Source organism: Drosophila albomicans, chromosome X, assembly GCF_009650485.2.
Source record: "Drosophila albomicans strain 15112-1751.03 chromosome X, ASM965048v2, whole genome shotgun sequence".
Taxonomy (NCBI): Eukaryota; Metazoa; Arthropoda; class Insecta; order Diptera; family Drosophilidae; genus Drosophila; species Drosophila albomicans.
The window spans coordinates 32,755,432-32,776,451 of record NC_047627.2 but is presented as its reverse complement, the minus strand read 5'-3'; the positions used below and the strand labels follow the sequence as shown (position 1 = coordinate 32,776,451).

General features: G+C 44.4%; 8 protein-coding genes and 1 long non-coding RNA gene across 10 annotated transcripts; 4 read left to right on the top strand and 5 right to left on the bottom strand.

The window, feature by feature from the left end:
* Positions 1-35: 35 nt before the first annotated feature.
* Positions 36-2,194, top strand: LOC117578125 (uncharacterized). The gene has a single exon (XM_034263322.2). The coding sequence runs from the start codon at positions 318-320 to the stop codon at positions 1,707-1,709; it is 1,392 nt and encodes a 463-aa protein (XP_034119213.2). The 5' UTR covers positions 36-317; the 3' UTR covers positions 1,710-2,194.
* A 172-nt stretch (positions 2,195-2,366) lies between these two features.
* Positions 2,367-4,922, bottom strand: LOC117578130 (uncharacterized). Of its 2 annotated transcripts, XM_052008092.1 has the most exons (3): positions 4,764-4,922; positions 4,194-4,685; positions 2,367-4,130 (listed from the first exon to the last, which is right to left on the bottom strand). In XM_052008092.1, the coding sequence occupies exons 2-3, from the start codon at positions 4,620-4,622 to the stop codon at positions 2,835-2,837; spliced, it is 1,725 nt and encodes a 574-aa protein (XP_051864052.1). In that variant the 5' UTR covers positions 4,623-4,685; positions 4,764-4,922; the 3' UTR covers positions 2,367-2,834. The 2 variants fall into 2 exon arrangements, with proteins under 2 accessions (XP_051864052.1, XP_034119227.1); XM_034263336.2 differs by having other exon boundaries at positions 4,194-4,922.
* A 334-nt stretch (positions 4,923-5,256) lies between these two features.
* LOC117578120 (ATP-binding cassette sub-family F member 2) lies at positions 5,257-9,285 on the top strand. The gene is made up of 5 exons (XM_034263308.2): positions 5,257-5,507; positions 6,709-7,547; positions 7,624-8,129; positions 8,199-8,735; positions 8,813-9,285. Exons 2-5 carry the CDS (start codon positions 6,878-6,880, stop codon positions 8,942-8,944), a joined length of 1,845 nt encoding a protein of 614 aa, XP_034119199.1. The 5' UTR covers positions 5,257-5,507; positions 6,709-6,877; the 3' UTR covers positions 8,945-9,285.
* Positions 9,286-10,099: 814 nt separating this feature from the next.
* LOC117578172 (uncharacterized) lies at positions 10,100-11,647 on the bottom strand. The gene is made up of 2 exons (XM_034263462.2): positions 11,388-11,647; positions 10,100-11,319 (listed from the first exon to the last, which is right to left on the bottom strand). The coding sequence occupies exons 1-2, from the start codon at positions 11,546-11,548 to the stop codon at positions 10,443-10,445; spliced, it is 1,038 nt and encodes a 345-aa protein (XP_034119353.1). The 5' UTR covers positions 11,549-11,647; the 3' UTR covers positions 10,100-10,442.
* A 301-nt stretch (positions 11,648-11,948) lies between these two features.
* On the top strand, positions 11,949-14,008 carry LOC117578174 (CDP-diacylglycerol--inositol 3-phosphatidyltransferase). The gene is made up of 5 exons (XM_034263465.2): positions 11,949-12,154; positions 12,677-12,811; positions 13,305-13,458; positions 13,520-13,671; positions 13,745-14,008. The coding sequence occupies exons 1-5, from the start codon at positions 12,103-12,105 to the stop codon at positions 13,924-13,926; spliced, it is 675 nt and encodes a 224-aa protein (XP_034119356.1). The 5' UTR covers positions 11,949-12,102; the 3' UTR covers positions 13,927-14,008.
* On the bottom strand, positions 12,653-13,307 carry LOC127566229 (uncharacterized). The gene is made up of 2 exons (XR_007955508.1): positions 12,976-13,307; positions 12,653-12,903 (listed from the first exon to the last, which is right to left on the bottom strand). It is a non-coding gene; the product is annotated as an uncharacterized LOC127566229 (long non-coding RNA).
* Positions 14,009-14,744: 736 nt separating the features above from the next.
* On the top strand, positions 14,745-15,976 carry LOC117578175 (mitochondrial inner membrane protease subunit 1). The gene is made up of 3 exons (XM_034263466.2): positions 14,745-14,982; positions 15,055-15,256; positions 15,314-15,976. Exons 2-3 carry the CDS (start codon positions 15,140-15,142, stop codon positions 15,707-15,709), a joined length of 513 nt encoding a protein of 170 aa, XP_034119357.1. The 5' UTR covers positions 14,745-14,982; positions 15,055-15,139; the 3' UTR covers positions 15,710-15,976.
* Positions 15,977-16,013: 37 nt separating this feature from the next.
* LOC117578173 (uncharacterized) lies at positions 16,014-17,936 on the bottom strand. Its single transcript, XM_034263464.2, has 4 exons — positions 17,826-17,936; positions 17,061-17,290; positions 16,880-17,004; positions 16,014-16,810 (listed from the first exon to the last, which is right to left on the bottom strand). The coding sequence occupies exons 2-4, from the start codon at positions 17,243-17,245 to the stop codon at positions 16,122-16,124; spliced, it is 999 nt and encodes a 332-aa protein (XP_034119355.1). The 5' UTR covers positions 17,246-17,290; positions 17,826-17,936; the 3' UTR covers positions 16,014-16,121.
* Positions 17,937-18,746: 810 nt separating this feature from the next.
* LOC127566386 (SRSF protein kinase 3-like) lies at positions 18,747-21,020 on the bottom strand. The gene has a single exon (XM_052008464.1). The coding sequence runs from the start codon at positions 21,018-21,020 to the stop codon at positions 18,747-18,749; it is 2,274 nt and encodes a 757-aa protein (XP_051864424.1).

The window sequence follows — 21,020 nt, the reverse complement described above, 5'->3', positions numbered from 1 at the left end:
ATCGGGATCGTGATCGTGAGCATGTCTTTGATCAAAAGTTACCGCTAAATCGTCTATACCTAACCGACGACAACGACTTTGCACCTCTAGACAAGCAACGCAACGCAGCGGAATCAACTCGGGAACGGGAACTTAACTCGGCGGCGGGACGGCAATTTCCTGCTTTGGCGGCAGCCCAGGCCAAATATACCGGACAGCTAAACAATAGCCATAGTGTAGAGCTCTCGGAATTTGATTTTTCACCCGGCAAGGATCTCATCTCGTTGCCACTGGTCCGCACAAGCACCCAAGCGGATCAACCGGATCTCATCAAGAAGATGCCGCTGCACTCGATCACCGAGAAACCCAATGAGCGTTGTCCTTCGCCCGTGGTGCCGGCCTATGCCAACTTTGAGCTGGCCAAGCGCATGCATCAGGACAATCTCGATCATCAGCCGCTGCCCGATTGTGTCGCAGACTTGGCGTTCCGCAAAGCCCAAATCAGTGGCGGCCACGGCGGCCTCTCACTCGAAATCGATCCGATTGCAACGGGCGTCGGCGTTAAGACGCACAACGCGGGACCGACGCACTGCACGAAGATGAAGGTCTTTCGACCCAAGACCGGTGGCGGTGTGCTGCCCAAAGCTTTCGCTGGTGGCGACAATTTTCGCGGCATTGGCTCGGCGCCCACCAAAAAAATGGGCGCCATGGATTTGGCTATTGGCTGGGACTTTAAGCCGGCAAATCCCGCCGACGAACCGCGTCTGGCCCGACACATTGATGGCTCGAACGATTCAGCGGGCCCCGCAGTCTTTACCTGTGTGAAAACGCCTCGCGATGATCCACCGAATGCGGAGCTGGGACGTTCAGCGGGTGTTTTTACCAGCACCCTCGGCGAACCCGACTTTTTCGACAAGGACATTTTGCGGCGCAAGACGGACTTTGCCGGCCGCACCCTGGAGCGGGACAACGACTGTGCCTGCGACTACTCGCCGCCAGCGATGCGTGCGCGCAGCGTCTCCCGTGAGTCCAGCGCCTCGCACTGTCGTCGGGCTCCAACGTTGCTGGGCGGGGATCGCAATGGCATAGGCGGGGGCGGGGGCGGCGGCGTAAGCTTCGGTTTGCCCAGCAACCGGCTGGCGAAGCAGTATCAATCGACGCCCATGCTGGGCGACAAGGCATATCAGGCGCTGCGCGAAAAGTATCTGGGACCCGATGACAACTGTCACACTGAGTCGGCGCTCGGCTGTCATCTTGGCTCGGCCACGGGACCATCGTGCAAGCGGGATCAGCTGCTGCGACGTCCGGCGCGTCGCCTCTGCCACAAGGTGGCGCCAGCACCCAAATGCTGTCCCTCGGCACATGGTCACGGCCATGGTCATGGGCATGGACATGGACATGGACATGGTCACTTTCTGAGCAGCAAAGCGGCCTTTCGAGCCGGTGTTCCCAAGTTGAATGCCAGCGGTGACTTTGTGGGCATCGCACCCGATTGTGGCGTCGGCGGTGGGGGAGCCGCTGGGCGTGTCTTGGTTGTGCCACGACCTCGTCAACCGTATGCCAAGAAGAACTATGACATTGATACGCTGGTGCCACCATTTCGTAGCCAAGGCGGCGGCGCCGGTCAAGGCGGCTATCCCGAGCACTGGCGTCTCGCCAGCGTCTATCAGCATGCCTACAAGCCCATCGATCAGCGACGCCGTCCCCTGCTCCAGACGGTCTACAAGTAGACGCTAAGAGTGGAAGGAACATAGCAAAAGTTTTCCACGTAGTACTTGCTATTCTATGAATACTATAGCGATATCCCAAATCTAGTCTATAAGATCTGAGAAAAGAACCAATGCAACTAAATGGAGGCCTTCAAAATCCGAATTCATTCCAATTATATCGAAAGAGCTTCTAATATATGTATCTTCAAATTTAGTAATCAAAATTTGAATACCATTTAAGGTCCTGTCCATGAAACTCTTCCAACTCACAATTCGGTGGATGATTTCGGAAATGTTTTAGTGTTTAAGCAAATGCAACTGAAAATAATTGTTAATCAACAAACTTACAGATCAGATTGATTAAATTTGTCCGCTAAATGATCTCCAACAAATTTTTATTAAATTAAGAACTGTAGTCCATTTTTTTTTTGTTGTTGTTAATCAAACCACTTTATAGAGAATGTAAGTTACAAAAATATATATAACAATATATGTATATCTGATAAGTCACATCTATAACATGTAGTATGCCTTCTTTAAAAATTTACGAGTTGAATAATAAAACATTATACTGTATTATCAATAAATTCAGTCAAATAATTGTGCGTACATAATAACTTTTATGTAAAACACAAAAAAAAAGAAAAGAAAACAAATGTATAAAAAGTCCATATAAATAAACGTGCAAACAAATTACATTTATAATATATTACTAACGAGTAGATAAAAAAAGATGAAAATATTAATATATATTTAAAACGTGCATTTAAATAAAAGTTCAGTTAACTGGCAACAAGTGGAATATAATATTGAATTCATTTATAAAGTGAAGTTAATTGGGTTTGGATAATTTTGGATAAGTTCAAAAGTTAAGTCTCTTTGATATGAAGTCAACTGTTGCAGTTAGAGAACGTCTCTATGAAATCGCAAATTAATCTGTATAAAAATATCAGTCTTTATCTAAACCAACCAGCTAACCGAGCTCCATATTGTATCATCAAAAATGATCGTAAAACTTACAACTAAGTAATGTTTAAAAAAAAAATGTAGCGCATAAATTGCGTTTGGGTGCTTTGTAGACAATCTTTGGGTGCTTAAAGAACTTGGTGATGTGAATGAAGAGAAGATGCTCCAGCTAAGGTCACTCTACTTGGCTGTCGCATAGGCATCCTGCTGACTCTTGTGGAACACATGACGCAACACATCGCGAGTGGAGCGACGCAAACTGTTGCGCAGCGTGTGCTTCTTCTCGTTGGTCAACTGTTCGATGCGCATGTATTCGGTTTGTGGCACATTCGAGCGCAGCTTCATTGTCCGCTCGCTGCTGTCCACAATGGAGATGTCCGCCGGACGTTGGGATTCCTCCTCGACAAGCGGCTGCGGTTGCGTCTGCTTCTGCGGTCGGCGACGCAAACTGTGGCGTATGCTGCTAATGATGTTGCTGCCATGATGCTGCTGCTGCTGCTGTGCAGCAGGCTGTGCTTCCTCGGCATGCTGATGCTGCATGGGATGCATTAGCTTACGTATGGATTTACGTATAATGTTGCGCACGCCGTGGCCACCATGACTCTCTGCAGACTTGGCGGATTTGCTGGATGCAATCGATTGCAGCGACTCCTTGCTGCCGACATTCACATTGGTCGTTGCTGCCGGGCGATAAGCACGCACAAAACGCGCTGGCGCCTTAAAGTCCAGCTCATCCTCATCCTCATCGGGCTCGGACTCAGAGGCATAGGCTACATCCTCAGTCACCACAGCAACATCCAGCTGTGGCTGTGGCTGCTCCTCAACCACCACAGCTTGCTCAACTTCGATGCGTTCCTCGATTGTTTCACGTATTTCGGTCAGCGTTTGGATGCGTCTGCAGCGCAGACTTCGCCGCGGTGGCAGCTGCTGCTCCGCCGGCGAAGGCTCCAACTCTTTGATCTCAGTCAAGACTGAAAGATGTTCTGGCTGCTCAACCTCGCTAATTTTTGGCTCCTCTAGCACACCATTCTTGCGCAATTTGGCCTCATTAATGCTATTCTCCAGCTCCAGCTGATAGCGATCCAGCTCCTTGCCAATGTCCATGGTGCTCTCCTCCTCACTGATGGCGCCCAGGGAGCGCTTTGGCTCTGACTTTGCCAGCGGCTGCACTGGCGAGAAGACCAGCTTTTCGGCAAACAGTTTGCTGGGCGTCAGATGAGCCAACTCCAAGCCATTGAAGTCAATGCGATAGCCCATCGAGGGCGCAAATGGTAGACCAATTTTGAGACTAGTCGGCAGCGGTTCCTCGCTGAGAGCCGGATTCTCTACACCGGCTGGATTGCTAGCGGCCGCGGAGATCTCACTGCGGCGATGTATCTCGAAGGGATTAAGCGAAGCGGGCGCATCACTGCCACGCAAATTGAGCGCTTGATTAATAAAGCACTTGGATGGCGGTGTGGCCACGCAGCGTACCACCTAATGGAACAAAATAGAGCGTTAATATGGTGATCACATTTGTTTTTAAGTAAAACAACTCACCTCATAAGGATTAAACTGTCGCTCGGGCAGCTCAAGATTAAGTGCCGGATTCTCAAAGCAAACGGCGTCACGTTTCTTCTTCTTGGACGGCTGTCGCAACACTTCAAAGGGATTGTTGGACAATGATGGCTCCGGCTGTTTGGCCAGTTCCGAAATCGATTTAAATTCCAGGCCGGGATGACCAACAAATGGATTAATGTTCTCACTGTCTTTGGGCAAGCGTCGGCGACCAACAACAAGAGTTTTTGGCGTCGAGCTGAAGGCAGCGTTAGTGAAGCATGACGCAGTTACAGGAACTGGTGCAGCTGCGTCCTGTACTTTTAAGGGTGGCAGCGCCACAGTTTTGTTGCCAGTTGTTTCCCTTTTGCGTTTGCGCGGCGTCTCAATATTATTGCTTGCCAATGCAGCGATACTTTTTGTTTCCAGCATTTTAGCAGCGTCTTTTCTATTGGAACACTTTCTATTAATTAAAACTCGCACCAGTAATATTTACTACAATAAATAGTTAAACACTTTAAAACAAAACTCTCTGTGTACAATAACCAATTTGTATGCCTACACAATGCGCACCATTTTGAATTTTCAACCTTCAGTGTTGACAAACGCTTGCAATTACCGAAGCGTATCGATAAGCGCATTCATTGTTCCAACGAATGTCGATTTTCGAAGAAGAAGACCGACAATTTTAGCGCCAACGTATAATTTCAACATAACTGACGACAACATTTGAGATAAATACATTAAATTGCTCATTTATAGTAGAATTGCAACTAACAATAACGTCTATCAAATAATTCAAAATATTTTTTTGGTTTGACAATTAAAGCGTACGTATCGATATATAAAACGCTGTCAATCAATGGAAAATTACAAATAGTAACTAAACTAAATATGCATAAATTGTGCTTATTACTCATTTAATAATAACTACTTGAATCTCAATGCAATATTTCATGATCTTAATTAAAAATTTATGCGCAATTGCAAGAATAATTCGCGAACGATAGATCGATACGTCCAAGAAAAATTCGCGATATCGAAATCGTCGCTTGACGATAAATTGAACGTAACACGTGTGCGGCGGCGAAAACGGTAAACGGCAGAAAAGTAGCAGCACTTTTTGCAGCTGCTGTCGGTGTGTGTGTGTACGGTGTGTTCCTGTTCCGTTGTAAAGCAGCAGCAGCGCTCGCTCGTCTAGCAGCAGCCCCCCAGAAGCCCGGACCAGCCAGAGCATTAAACAACCCAACAAATGCAAATTGGTTTCAATTCTTCTTGTGCGTGACACGTTCTTTTTTTTAAATCATCAATTAAAAGGTGAGAAGTGTGTTCTGTGCTATGTATAATATTCTTCAACCATCCGTGGAAAATTCAATAATGTGCACATGCACATACATATATACACGATACTAATGTGTGCATGTGAGTCTACGAGTGTGTGTGCGCGTGTGGTGTAACATCAGACAAGTGTTAGTGTTGTCTAGCGCGTGTATGTGTTGCAATTTCACTCCTTCCCACCACCTCCGCATCTTTGTCGCACTACTCTCTTCTCGCTCATCTAAAATGTATCAGCTGCACACAGGAATTCCTTTGTGTGCAATTCTCAGTCTGAGAGAAAAAAAAAGAAAGAAATGAAAAAAAAATGAGCGCGCGGCGTTCCCCAACAACAGTGATTCATAAGAAATTGCGTTAATGAAGGTGAAATGTGGCTCTCGGCAACAAGCAAGAACGAACGAACACAAAAGAAACAGCCTGAGCATCGGTCGCCAACGTCGCACAAAAAGCTGCTGCTGCTCAGCCAAAGTGTTAAGCTGAAAATTTGTATCGCGTCATTACCAAATTTTTTTTTTTCTTTTTTTGTGCTTTGCGTTTGTTGAAACAGTTGCTGCAGGCGTTCAATGTACAATGGGTGACATCTGCTTTTCGCTTGACAATAATATCATCTGGATGTGTGCTGTCGCATTCTGTTTCCGTTCTGTTTTGTTTCTGCTCTTCACATGTTTCTTGCAGTATTATTGAAACTGGATATAACACACTTAGTGTGAGAGAGAGCGATAGAGAAGGCGATAGGCGATTAGACTGTATATGCGCATGTATGGGTGATCAGCCAGACGCGGTAGCTTTCCAGCTTTGTGGTCGGCAGCATTCGTCACGATTCGTGTCTCGTGTATGTCTGGCCCGAAGGCCGAGCCGAAGTTCATTCATACACATTTTGATTGAGTAGCGATATGAGTAGAGTGATTGCAATGTTTATTATACCCGCAAATCAAAGAGCAGCAGGGTATGCAAATTGGGCGCCACTTTGCAAATACATATAATGGAGGATTTGTGCAATCTATTGATTATAACTTAGTTTGAACTAGTCTCTTATCATAACTTTTAGACACTTCTAAAGAATTCGATTTTTCTGGCAATTTGTTATGCGAACTAATTGTAACCTTCAGGCTGTTATTATATTGTAAATTCTAGTTAACTGTTAAAACTTTAATCATTATCATTTACCTTTTGACATTTACAGCACAACACACAACATTCAAGGCGACAAATCAGTCGGCAAATATTCTAGACATTTTGATTTAGGCAAACCCTTAAGCTAGAGAAACTCACACCCACAACACACAAAAATAAAAAGTATTGTTTTGTAAACGTTGTTGCAAGTTTTCAAATTATAAAAAAAGAGAGAGAAAATGCCGTCGGACGCTAAGAAACGTGATGCGCAACGCAAGAAGGATGCACGCAACAAGAAGATCCAACAGATCCCATCCACGAAGAAGACAAATGGCACCACCAACGGTGTGGAGCGCGAACTGACCGAGGAGGAGAAACTGTGCGCCAAACTGGAGGAGGAGGCACGGATCAGTGCCGAGGCACGCTCCTGCACCGGCTCCTTGGCTGTGCATCCCCGATCGCGTGATGTTAAGATTGCCAACTTCTCAATTACCTTCTTTGGCTCCGAGCTGCTGCAGGACACAATGCTCGAGCTGAATTGCGGACGACGTTACGGTCTGATCGGTCTCAATGGCTGTGGCAAATCATCGTTGCTGGCGGTGCTCGGTGGCCGTGAGGTGCCAATACCGCCGCACATTGATATATTCCATTTGACACGCGAGATACCGGCCAGCTCAAAGAGTGCCCTCCAATGCGTCATGGAGGTGGACGAGGAGCGCATTAAGCTCGAGAAACTCGCCGAGGAGCTGGCCATGAGCGATGAGGATGATGCACAGGAGCAGCTCATCGACATCTATGAGCGTCTCGATGACATGTCTGCCGATCAGGCCGAAGCCAAGGCGGCGCGTATTCTCCACGGTCTGGGCTTTGACAAGGCCATGCAACAGAAGCAGGCCAAGGACTTTTCCGGTAAGTGAATGCGAATAGATAGAATAGAATAGAATTTGGGACTGTAACTAAATGGGTTCGATCGTTCACTTTGCAGGTGGTTGGCGCATGAGAATCGCGCTGGCTCGCGCTTTGTTTGTCAAGCCGCATCTGCTGCTGCTGGATGAGCCCACAAATCATTTGGATCTGGATGCGTGTGTGTGGCTCGAGGAGGAACTGAAGACGTATAAACGCATCTTGGTGCTCATCTCGCATTCACAGGATTTCCTCAACGGTGTCTGCACGAACATCGTTCATTTGACCAGCAAACGCTTGAAATACTACACTGGCAACTATGAGGCATTTGTCCGCACACGCATGGAACTGCTCGAGAATCAGATGAAACAGTACAACTGGGAACAGGATCAAATAGCGCACATGAAGAACTATATTGCACGGTTCGGTCACGGCTCCGCCAAGCTGGCGCGTCAAGCGCAGTCCAAGGAGAAGACACTCGCCAAAATGGTGGCCCAGGGACTCACCGAGAAGGTCACCGACGACAAGGTGCTCAACTTTTACTTCCCGTCGTGCGGCAAAGTGCCGCCACCTGTGATCATGGTGCAGGTAAGAAGAGAAGAAGTTACATCAACATATATTGCTTGATCAACGTTTAACGTTTAACGATTGCCTTAGAATGTGAACTTCCGCTACAACGACGAGACGCCCTGGATCTACAAGAATCTGGAATTTGGTATCGATCTGGACACACGTCTCGCTCTGGTGGGTCCCAATGGTGCGGGCAAATCGACGCTGCTGAAACTGCTTTATGGCGATCTTGTGCCCACCTCTGGCATGATCCGCAAGAACTCGCATCTGCGCATCGCCCGCTACCATCAGCATCTGCACGAACTGCTCGATCTGGACGCCAGTCCGCTCGAGTATATGATGCGCGCTTTTCCCGATGTCAAGGAGAAGGAGGAGATGCGTAAGATCATTGGACGATATGGTTTGACGGGACGTCAACAGGTTTGCCCCATTCGCCAGCTGTCGGACGGTCAGCGTTGTCGCGTTGTCTTTGCCTGGCTGGCATGGCAGGTGCCGCATCTGCTGCTGCTTGATGAACCTACCAATCATTTGGATATGGAGACCATCGATGCTTTGGCCGATGCCATCAATGATTTTGATGGTGGCATGGTGCTAGTTAGTCACGATTTCCGTCTCATTAATCAGGTAAGTCGTCGCAATAGCTAGCTGGCTCTCGTATCTTATCAGTTTCGATTAACGATGGCTGTTTTTTATTTGAACAGGTGGCCGAGGAGATTTGGGTGTGCGAGAAGGAGACGGTGACCAAGTGGAAGGGCGGTATTCTCGACTATAAGGATCATTTGAAGAACAAGATCACCTCCGAAAACGAGAAGAAGGCCAAGGCGGCGAAATAAATTGATATTCACAAACACAACAACACTGCACAACACATCCATCCACACACATCCACATAAAATACAGTGAAACAAAACAAACAGACAGACAGACACTTCACAACCTCTCTATCTCTTTCCAAAACGTTTGCCCAACCCTGCCGCTTGCGGAGCCCTGCGAATTGTGTATGTTATATGCGCAATTAGTTTTCTGTTTGCACTCACAGACACTCACACATACACACACACACGTACATGCAACAACTACAAATTTCTAGGTGAATTTTTTTGATTTTCAGTGTCGATTTAAATTGAATAAAATGTGAAAAGAAAAAACCCAAATTACAACATTCAAACTACAACTATTCAACAGCTTGTGATCTTAAAGGTGAAAGCCACATTTTCATCTCACACACACATAAACACACACGAAGCATCTAGTCCTTGGAAGGAGAACTTGATGAAAACGCGGCTTTGCCTTTGTTTTTTATTTATTTAGTTCAGTTTCAGTTAGGTTTCAACTTAATTTACGCAAAACTAAATACACAAGAACATAACAAAATACAATATAGTATAAAATATAAATACACAGATACTACTACTGCCCTTGTCTCCCTCACACACACAAGAAGTCGTAGCCCAAATCGCATGGGTTAGACTGAGACAGCAGCTGCTTAGACATAAATAGTACATATACACACATATAGAAATGTGTATGAAAATGCTAGAAAATCAAATGGAAAACAAAACTAACTGATTTTATAGGTTATAAACAATTGGAAATATGTTGTGCATAGAGTATAAAAACGCAGTAAACATTTTTTTTTATATACAATTACTGAACAATTTAAACCGATTTTTAGGAACAGAACAGAACGGAAAATGAAATTGTTTTGCAAAGTAAATGAATAAAATATACAATACATATACCATATGCGTGAATAAATGAATATTACTAATATAAAAATAAAAACAATTGGAGGTAATAAAGCAAATGAAATGCATTTTTTGCTGAGTAGATATGTTAACAAAAATATTATATATAATATGCTTGTGAACCGATTAAATTATTTCTTGAACAAACTATAAAATAGCAATAAATGGTTAGGTAGTCTTTCTAATAATCAAACTTAAAAAGCAGACTTTTATTTTCTGCAACTGAACTTTTAAGAACTTAAAATATGTAGAAAAAATATCGTGGATCGTAATGAATAAGTAAGTTTAACGATATTTTTGGTAAGAACAGATAGTTTTATTGCATCGGTTGTTAGAGCTCGAATTTCTGTTTTCTTTGTTGTGTTGTAATTGAGACGTTAACACATCAAGAAACGTTTACAGACGATAGTTAATGTTTATAGTAGTTGGCTTTACGTTTGCATCTCGTGTAGGCACGTTGAAAATGTTAATTGGTAGACTTGATTACACTTAAGCGATATTTTCTTCACTATGTACTAGAATATATATATATATATATATGTATGGATGTTAAATAGTATAATATACAGTTGATGATTTCTCTTCAATAGATCTTGGATAGTTCGGAATAGATGATTTTCAGCAATTGTCGCTCCGTCTGACTCAGAGAACTATGCTCTCTGCCAAAGTCGCGCAATAGCTGCTTTAGATCGCACATCTTGCGCTCCACCCAAGCGCACACGATCTCGGCCAGCGCATATTGCTGCTGGTGTGGCACGAAGGCGCCGGGGCGTTCCACCTGCTCATTGTTGTAGACCAAACAGGGTGCCACGGCCATCTGGTCTGGGTCAAATTGTGCCAACGTGTAATAGTATTCGATGAGCTTAATGTGGGCGGGCGATTGACGAGCTGGTGGCAAATTCAGATGGAGCAACAAGAGCAGGCGCAGCACTTCGACGCGGCGCAAGAGTTCGCCGTACATTAGCGGAGCACGTCGCTCATAGATGTTGTCCACGATGTCGTCCAGCTGCAGCAGTGCGTTGCGATAGTCTTCGCGTTCCATGCTCATCTCGGCGCTCAGCTCCAGTTCATTGATGCGATGTGTGGGCGAGGCAAAGCTGCTGGTGCGTTCCAGCTGGCGTTGCTGCAACTGCTGCAGTTCGCGCAGCACGGCCGCCTTGAAGACGCCACTGTCGGCAACACGCTCCGCCGCATTGTGATAGCAATGCAGGGCGCCTTCACGGAAGCCATTGTGGCCGGTGCGCAAGTGCAGCAGCCGGAACTCGTTGTGGGCCAGCATAAAGGCGCGTGCGGCACGCACATATGCCTCAGCCTCGCGTTGTGCTGACCCGCCATATGATTCACACTTGGCATAGCCAATGTGACACATTGCCGCATATTGCATGATGCCCGACTCCTCGAAGCTGTAGGCGAGACGCTGGAAATCCGCCTGGACATCGGCCACGCTAGGCGCAAAACGTCTAAGGGGGACACGATATTAGTAATCTGTTTTTGCAATAAATGTTAAGTTTACTACTACTCTACTCACTTGAAGAAGACAACACGTTCGATTTTCTTGATCTTTGTGGAGGCGCGCAAGTATTGTTCAATGGTGTTCTTGGGATACTGTTCCAGTTGCTGCAGTTGTTGTTGCTGCAGCTGCTGATCGCCCAGCTGCGCGCTGCCACGTAATTTATCCATTTTGCTCATGTACTAAGCATTGCTATTTATTTTGCACTATTATTATTATTGCCACTTAGCCAAACAATCCAACAACAACACAGCGCTATTAATCAGTGTTGTACAATGCTGCATAAATAACAGAAATGAAATACCAGAGGTTGCCGCTGTAACGTTTGTGACGTCACAATATGAGCGGCGTTTAATAAAAGTGACGTACTAAAAGTGAAGACATTTTACTATATTTTTTTTTTAATATATTCTCAATTTATAAAACCCTGGGTATAAAATCGTACATTCAACATAATGGCTGCCTTAAATTTTGTGACATTTTCCAACGCTACCTCAACACAACGGTGAGAAGGCATTGCGACGTTAACCAGCACTGATAGCCACAGCTGTTTACAACTATACATACAGCGCCATTTTTTTGCACAACGCTAGAACAGAACGCAGAAAAATATTGCAGCGCACGCCACGTTCACGGTGCCGCAACTTCGCATTTAAATTAGTCAGCGGTCAGCGAACACATTTCGCCATATACCAATTTTATCGGAAGCGTTAACTAAAGCGGGTAACTAACAATGGCTATTGCCGAGCACGATAACGTTTTCATATTTGTGCCCAATCTGATTGGTAAGTTTCGTATTCGTATAGGGTAAACAAATGTGACCGCGCGCATAGTGGACCTCAGTTGATTTGATTGCATCCAAAACTAGTTGGACAGCATGTAATTGACATGCAAGTCACTTAGCTGAAAAAATATTTAAATTCTTTTATATACATTTTTGTTTTTGTGGTTGAAGCTTGTTTGTGTTTTGACGTATGTGATCCACTGTGCACCGTGCATATGTATTTATCTCAGTGTCTAATCTACATGTGTATATAACACAAACTACACTTGTGTGCGTGTGTATACAATATGCAAACAATGTTATTGTTGTTTTGGCAACGTCTTAATTCAATTAGCGGTTGTTGTAGGTGGCGCTAGCGTTGCAACCTGTCAAATGCTACCCTCCCACTTCACGCCCCGCGTTCCGGCTCAAGCAATGTCACCTATGCTGCGCACTAACATTAATACGTCATCGATGTACACATATATTATTGATTAAAATTGCATTTTGTTTTGATTGGTTTTTCTTATGGATTAATTTGCAGGTTATGCACGCATCGTGTTGGCTCTTATTGCGTTTTGGTTCATGTCCACCAACTATGTGATCGCCGGTTGGTGTTATATAATCAGTGCATTGCTGGATGCTGTTGACGGTCATGCCGCTCGAGCCTTCAATCAGAGTAAGTACTGGCGCCATCTATATTTCACATTACTGCAGATCTCTGCTATCTCATTGGTTTGCTTTGGTAAACGTCAATCATCACACGCCATGCTGACTCACGAACCGGCAAAATGGGAAATGTTAATGCTATTTATCGGTGTTCATACATATGTATGTACATACTTAGATATCAAACACACACATGTACCTGTGCGTGTGTAGCTAGTGCGCACTTAATGCTTTGTCTTACGTGTCCCAAAATGGATATGAAGCAATCAATGCCCTCTGGCCATAGGTGTGAAGGGTATGGCATCTTGATGGGAATCGAAATAGTACATATAACAATTCAGTTATCTGGCTATCTATCTGTTGGAATATAGGTGTATTTGAAATTCTACAAATTTCATAATGATCGCACAATAAAACTGTTAAAAAATGAAACAGGTTTTGAAACAGTTCAGCTACTCGCTTTCTAAGTTGTTCAATTTGGATTTTTTTTATTTGCATTATAGGCACACGCTTCGGCGCCATGCTGGATCAGCTCACAGATCGTTGTGGCACCACAGGACTGCTGGTCACCCTGGCCTATTTCTATCCAAGCTACATGTTCTGGTTCCAGCTCTCCATCGCCATCGATGTTGCCTGCCATTGGCTCTACATGCAGACGTAAGTTGTGCATATCAATTGTAAGTTTAAACTTTAATTGGAATTAATTTTATATTTGCAGGAGTGTTGTGGTTGGACGAACCTCGCACAAGGTGAATGATAACGTTGTCATGCGCATCTATTATCAGAAGGATGTGCTCACCTTTATGTGCTGCGTCAACGAGCTCTTCTACGTTTGCCTCTATCTCTTGCATTTCACCTATGGACCCTTGAGTATGTGACAGTTGTGACATTGTCATTTGTCATTTATCTTATCTGAATAACACTTGTTTTATTTAACTTTTAGTACTCGGCGCCTCATTGTTCAAAATATTGGCCTTCCTCACCGGACCATTTGCGGTGCTCAAGGCAGTGATCTCTCTAATCCATGCTTATATTGCTGGCCAGGATTTGGCTGCTGTCGATGTGCGCGAGCGTGTGGAGAAGCGCCAAAAGGCTGAGCCTGTTGTCGGCAAGAAGTTGGAGTAAGCTGGAAAGTGGCTGAAGAAGCAAAGTACTAAGCAACACTATTGATTCCAAATAACTAAAACAATAACTTAATGAAAACAAAGAAGATAACAAAAAAAAAACAAATGTAATTTATGATAGTCAATTTTTAGTTATTAGTACTATGCACTATTGCTAATCTGTTCTGTTGACTTTATTTTGTATTTTATTTAGTTTAAAATTTGATGCGAATTTTTTTCGGTATGGTGATTTGATGAAGCATTAGAATTGTGTATACATATTTATTTGCCTAAGTTAATTATAATTATAAACATTTATTTTGTGACGCTTATACAAACACAAACACAGTGAGAGAAGACAACCAGCTGCAGATGAATATATAATTTTATCTATATAAACAACTGAAAGAAAGAATTTGCAAAAGAACAAACTTGTTGAATGTGTTGAATAATTGATGTCATCCATTTTGAAATGAATTTCTTACTATATATGTATAACCAACTAATTGCATGTATGTGTATTTAATATTTAGTCGTAGAAACTATTGATACCTATTAATTACGTGACCTGCAATTTGAAGGAACCAAACAAAAGAACAAATCATGAAAACTAACTATACAAATGAATAATGTTTTCAAAATGGAATTGCTGTAAGGCGATATTAGTTCAAATCGATTTAAACTTACAGCACAAGCAACACAATATACAAAAGAAATTAAATAAATTAAATAGTTTTGTGTGCAAAATTCACGTTACCAATTTGTTGTTATTTTGTTTTCCGTAAATTGGGCAATTAGGTCGAGCAAACGCTTTGCATAATTTGTCATCTTGAAAACGGAAACGATGTTAGTCAAAAGCAACAAAAAGATAAATACATCCCGAAAAATAAGTAAAGCAAATAGTTTGTTGTGCAAAATTTATGGTGCTATTTGTTTTTTTTTTACACGCTAATTACCACTGCATATTTGAATTGCGCGCCAACCGATGAAAGCAATCGCGCAGCTGACAATTGCCGCCCTGGTTCAGAACAATCGAGCGAACAGCTGACGCACAGTGCTGTGTAGCCCTGGTATCCTGGTAATAAGAGCGCATAGGCAATTTGTTGTCATTCGCCATGGATTTTAATTAATGAATGATACACACACACAGCCAGAGACTGACTGTCAACACTGTGGAAACCGTGAGGATTAACGAAGAATTAAGGACGAACGTAACAGCGTAACAGCCGCTCATCATGAAGATGGGAATGGGCTACACAGTGATATCGCGTTTGCGCACCCTGGCACGCTACACAATCGCATACGCTTGTATAACCCATTGCACCTTCGAGTATGTGGGCGACTTTGTACTGGTAAGTGTCGATCAGTGGATCATGTATGTATATTTCCTGTTCTCCTTGCTGTTGCAGTGCAAAGGACCTTCAATGGAGCCAACGCTGTTCTCGGACAATGTGCTGCTAACGGAACGCCTATCGAAGTATTGGCGCAAGTACCAATCGGGCGATATCATTATCGCCGTCTCACCGATAAATGCCAGTCAATTTATTTGCAAACGCATTGTGGCCGTGTCCGGCGAGAAGATCACAACCCTAAAGCCACATCCCTTGGAAGCTGAATCGGCATCGAAACAACCCAGTGAAATGACTATGGTGACAGATTATGTGCCACATGGTTGTGTGTGGATCGAGGGCGATAACAAAGGCAATAGCTCCGATTCGCGATATTATGGTCCAATACCGTTGGGTCTCATACGCAGTCGCGTTGTCTGTCGCATTTGGCCGCTCTCTGAGCTAACAGGACTTTAGTAACAACAAATTTCTAGTTGCAGTCACAGTTTTTGTGTGTTTTTATCATTGTAAATTATCGAGCAGTAAATTGAACAGCAAAATATTGTGATCGTTAACAGATTGACCAATCCATAGTTCGTGTCCCAAGTTGACAAGAAAGCTATTGATAAATTGCTTGTGAGCGATGTTCCAATTTGAGATGATACAAAATGCAATCGAAACTAATTTCAGTTTTGTGCTTTTGTGTTCTCATTGTAAATAAACAAGAAAATATTCGGTTTGAAACCCAATTTGTTTTCCAAAAATATTACGTATAAAAACATTTACTACAAAACAAAAGAAAAAAACGAAAGTTCAGCACTTTGTACAAATTACAAATCAAGCAATTGAATTTCCCGTATTTGGCACTTTTTGTATAGACCACTATCGATCACTTATTGGATTCCTCCTCCTTCTCCTTCACGAAGTATAACTGATACTCCTTCTTCAGCACCTGATGCACCATATTGGCGCACGTAAAGTCGACGCCACGCTTCCGATTGTCCAGATAAGTGCGTGCTACCAAACGATTCGTCTCGAGTACCTCGGGATTGACAAAGTATTCGTCGAGTGGCATCCAACGCACACGCTCAATCTCACGACTGCAGGGCGTCAAATCCAGATTAATGGGTTTCAAGCCCATCACAATGTAAATGTCGGAGCATCCAAAGTTGCCGCTGTGCGAATGCCGCATACAAATCATCGATGTGAATGTGGTGCGTACGCCTGTTTCCTCCTCCACCTCACGCACCACGGCATCCACTAGATTCTCATTTGGTTCCACATAACCGCCGGGCAGTTTCCACATGTTTGCCATGATGGCATGACGATCCGATACAACCAACACCTCGTTCTTCTCGTTGATTACCAAACCGCCGACACCTAGCAGTGTGTGAGCATAATGTGGCAAATTGGAGGATTCGTCGGTGGGCAGCCAGCGATACATGATGACGACACCGGTGCGTGCATGATGAAAATCAAAGCCAGAGGCGGCTAGAATGGGAACCCAATCGGCTTGCTCCTTGTAGACGCGAAACCAAATCGCACGCTTCTTGTTCGCCAACCAATAATCCAGTGATTCTGCAGTGAAAAAATTGTGATTTTGAATTGCCACTGCATTAAACGATTATTATTGCATTTATCGATTACTCTGCAGTTTTTCTTTGAACTGTGTGTGATCGAGGTTCGTCTCTTGCTTGCCGTCGACGGTAACACCACCGAAGCGATCTGTTACGCCACTAAACACATTTTTCGGTGCATCCATGGCTTTAAAGCTGCAAAGAAAATGTTGTTAAACGAGGTCCGAGAGGATCACACTCTTTTTGCTTACGTTTGATATGTGCGAAAATTGCTGAGCGTGCCTTGTAGCTGACTATCGAGGAATCTATTATTGCTGTTATGATTGTTAATACGCTTGGCAGCCGCTTCACCAGCTGCAATGTGCACTTTGCGCCATCTATTGACGACGTTGAGTATGATTGTATTCCTGCGGCTTAACAACGCAACTGGCGACATTAAATCACAAACGCTTGCGGTACGCAGTTTTTGAGAAGCCGCTCACTTCGTTTAAAACATACAAATTTTGAAATTATTAATGTAAGCACATACTATAAATATCTTGGCTCATAAAACTAAGCACAGCTGGTTGTTGTTACTACGACAACTAATGTGGATCTAACGCGTACAATTATTATTATCTCCCTTGGTAGCGTTGATAAGGATTACCCCGACCACTTCAATTGGGCGCTAGGTGGCGTTTGCACTAAACAACACGCACGTTACACCCACACACACAGTATAAACAGATCAGGCGGCAACCTTGAATGACAGTGAATGTCTTTATGGGCACACATTGAGCGAGAGAGAGTTAGATAGAGAGCCACAAGTGTTTCCGTATTGCATTGACGCATTGTTATTGTTTATCATGCGCTTTTACAGTGTTTCCCTACTCATTTTATATAACGCACACAGCACCCATACCCATGCACTCGCTCTTGCACAAACATGTTACAGTTATTTGCAAGCTGCGCTTTAGTTAGAGCTGAGATTTGCCGACAACAAGTTGTGCTAATTACAAATTAATTGTTACACTTACGATTTCGCGCCAGTTTTATTTATAACGTTACAAAGCTCACAATTTAGTGCGTAATGTGACCGAAAGATGTATATAAAAAACGGCACAATCAAATCTCGTTTTGCGGCGGTAAATCTGTTTTTTTTTGTTTTTTTTTTCGGTGAATTTGCAAGTGTTTGTGGTGCGTGAAAAATATTTGAAGTGTGTGTGTGTGTGATATAAAAACTAGAAGTGCAGCTTAAAGAAGCGGTAAGTGACTTTATTACTATACTGTTAAGGTAAATTTAAATTATGTTTTCAATTGAATAATTGCTTGTAGCATTTAAAGATGTAAACAATTATGGATTTTAAAATTCAACCAATTAATATGTCAAATCCTCATATAATTTATTAAGCAAATTATCCCCTTCACCTTAAAAATTCATTTCTAAAAATAAGATCTCACTATTATTCTCTGAGGTGTGACCACAGGCAAAGATTCAGAAATATAAGTTTTAATTCTAATGGAAAATACCACTATGTAGAAAACCCATTTGGTTACACTCCAAAACTGTCCCCTAGATGGCGGCAAAAAATTTAAAAGGGAAACTTACTCATTGCACTTACTTGGTATCGAAAAGCGTATTCGCCACTGGCACGCGCTGTTGCTGCGCACGGTTGTAGTTGTTGCGGTTATCGATAAGTCAAGAGATATCGACGCGCGAACTTGAATTGCAAAGCCATTTATTTGAAACAAACATTGGGAATGTGTAGCTTGTGTGAGCGACTCAAATTTTTGTTGATCAATTATGCACATTTTGTTGTGTTACATAAAAGAGATTCATATAATGTAAATGCAAAATATATAGAATATGAAAAGAAAAATGCAATAAATATGTACGGTATGGTGTATGCCCAATGCTTTGCTGCTGCTGTTGCATCTTGTTTCAACATTGGTTAATTTCATGCGTCGAACTTAAGCCAAGGATGAACGAGGGACGAAATAGCCGATGAGCGAAGGCGCGGATCAAGGTGTAGCATGGGTGTCAGAAAATCGGCAAACTCTTTAGCTTGAACAGCCGACCAATTGTATTTCTCCACCAGTATCTTGTCCATGGGACGCGGCACCAAATGCTTGATCGTAAGCAGCTTGCCATACTCATCGAAAATCTCGTCGGCGTATTCGCCCTGACGAATCAGTGTTTTGGGAATGGGACCCAGCGTTTCGATGATTTGTGCAACATGCGCTTCATCCACCGAGGCGCTTCCTTCCCACTTACTCGGCTCGAACAAATACTCGCCTGTTGCCATCTCCCAGATCAAACAGGCGGCGCTCCACATATCCGCGGACGTATCATAGCCAGCTCCAAGGATCACCTCAATGGCGCGATACTCGCGTGTCTGAATGTCTTCGCTCACATGGCGATTTACGAAACACGAATTGCCCAGATCGGCAATAGCTATCTGCAGATTGCACGGACTCTTGGCCGGGTCCAGTTTCTTGATCAGATCTAAATTGGGCATCGTTTTGGAACGTGGACTTATCACACATTGTGATTTCGGTGACCTCTTGACGCCCCTTGGGGACCACGATGCGGCCGAGGAACGCGATACTGAGGTTGGCGATGAGGATGACGATGGGGGCGATGATGGCGTCGATGTTGTTGGCGATGCCGTCGAAGCGGATGAGGAGCTTGGTGACGAAGTGGAGGCTATCGGTGCAGCAAAATTAAAGCGACTGCGCTTCTTGGGCACCCGATGATAGTCATCGGTCAGCTGCTGCTTCTCATGCTTGGCCACCATTTTGGCCACATGCTGCATGAAGTCTACCATATTGGTGTAGAGCTTCTTACAGGCCTTGGAGTTCTTCAGCTGCAGTTGCCCCATGGCGGCATACGACTGCTCCAATTGTGGCTTGGCCATGGCCACCAGCTGAACGATCTCCTCACTCGTATTGGGCGAATCCTCGTCGAAGGCATCGCCCACCTGCTTAACGAGCAGCCGCTGGGTGAACATCATCACATCGTGCTCGTTGAGTATCTGCGGTCCCTCGAATGGCATAAAGGGCAGCAGTCCAAGCACTGCATCCACGGCAAATTTGCGAGACAAAAAGCCATGCTCGGCGAGCACTTGGAGATCGGCAATGCCGCGATCTCGCAACCACTTGCGATGCGTCTTAAAGAAGTTCAACGATGTCTTGGCCTTGCTGCGCAATTTGCGTTTCGCCGTCTTGCTCAGACTGGGGGAAGCCGTCGCCTCGCAACCGGGTCGGGAACCGAGTCCGGAACAGGGACGGGAGAAACTCAAGCTGTGCTTGTAGAGAAAGTGAAAGGAGGCCTGGGTGGCGAGCATGCGTGGTCCGATGTCATCCGAAATGAGCAGCACATTCTCCGGCTTAATGTCCGTGTGGATGATGTTGCCATTCAGATGCAGAAGCACCAGACCCTGCAACAGTTGTTGGGCAATCTGCTTCACATTGTACATGGGCAGACCTTTGTAATTGGAGCGCTGTATCAGCATCAGCATATTGTCGCCGAGCATCTCAAAAACGAGACACTGATGGGTGCCATTCACGCCGCTGGTGGAAAAGTTATCGATCAGCTTAACGATGCGATGCCGCAACGGATGATCACGCAATGTGTTGAGGTGACGCAACAGCATCATTTCATGACGCGCCGAGTCCGCATACAGCTCATCGGACTTTACAATTTTGATGGCACAATAGCGTTCCTTCAGCGTATCGAAGCAGAGCCAAACAATGGAGTAATGTCCCCAGCCCAGCTTGGAGATGACAAAGTATCGCTGCTTGAGGCAATCTCCGGGATCGATGGGATGATAGCCACCCCGGCGATAATCGTCTGGATTCTCCGATGGATAGTTATAGCTAGAGTTGGAGTTGTCCTCAGTTGTGTTGCCGCCAGCCTCGCCATCATTCTCCTCGGCATCGCCATCTCCATAGCCATTGCCCGTCTCCTGCTCCTGCTGCTCATCAGTATGGATCGTCTCCTGTTTTAGGGTCTGATGTGCCTCCATCTCGTTGTCATTGGTCATATTCTTAGCGTTCATCGCTTGGCAATTCAAGTCTAGTTTGCCCAATGCAAACGCACTGTCATTGATCGCATTCTCCTTTCCTATTGATGCTGTACTCCGCTTCCTATTGCCCTTGCTTGTGCCTTTGCCCGTGCCTTCGTCCTCCGCATCGGATGAAAATTCGTAATAGAAGCCGCCGTCAGCCAT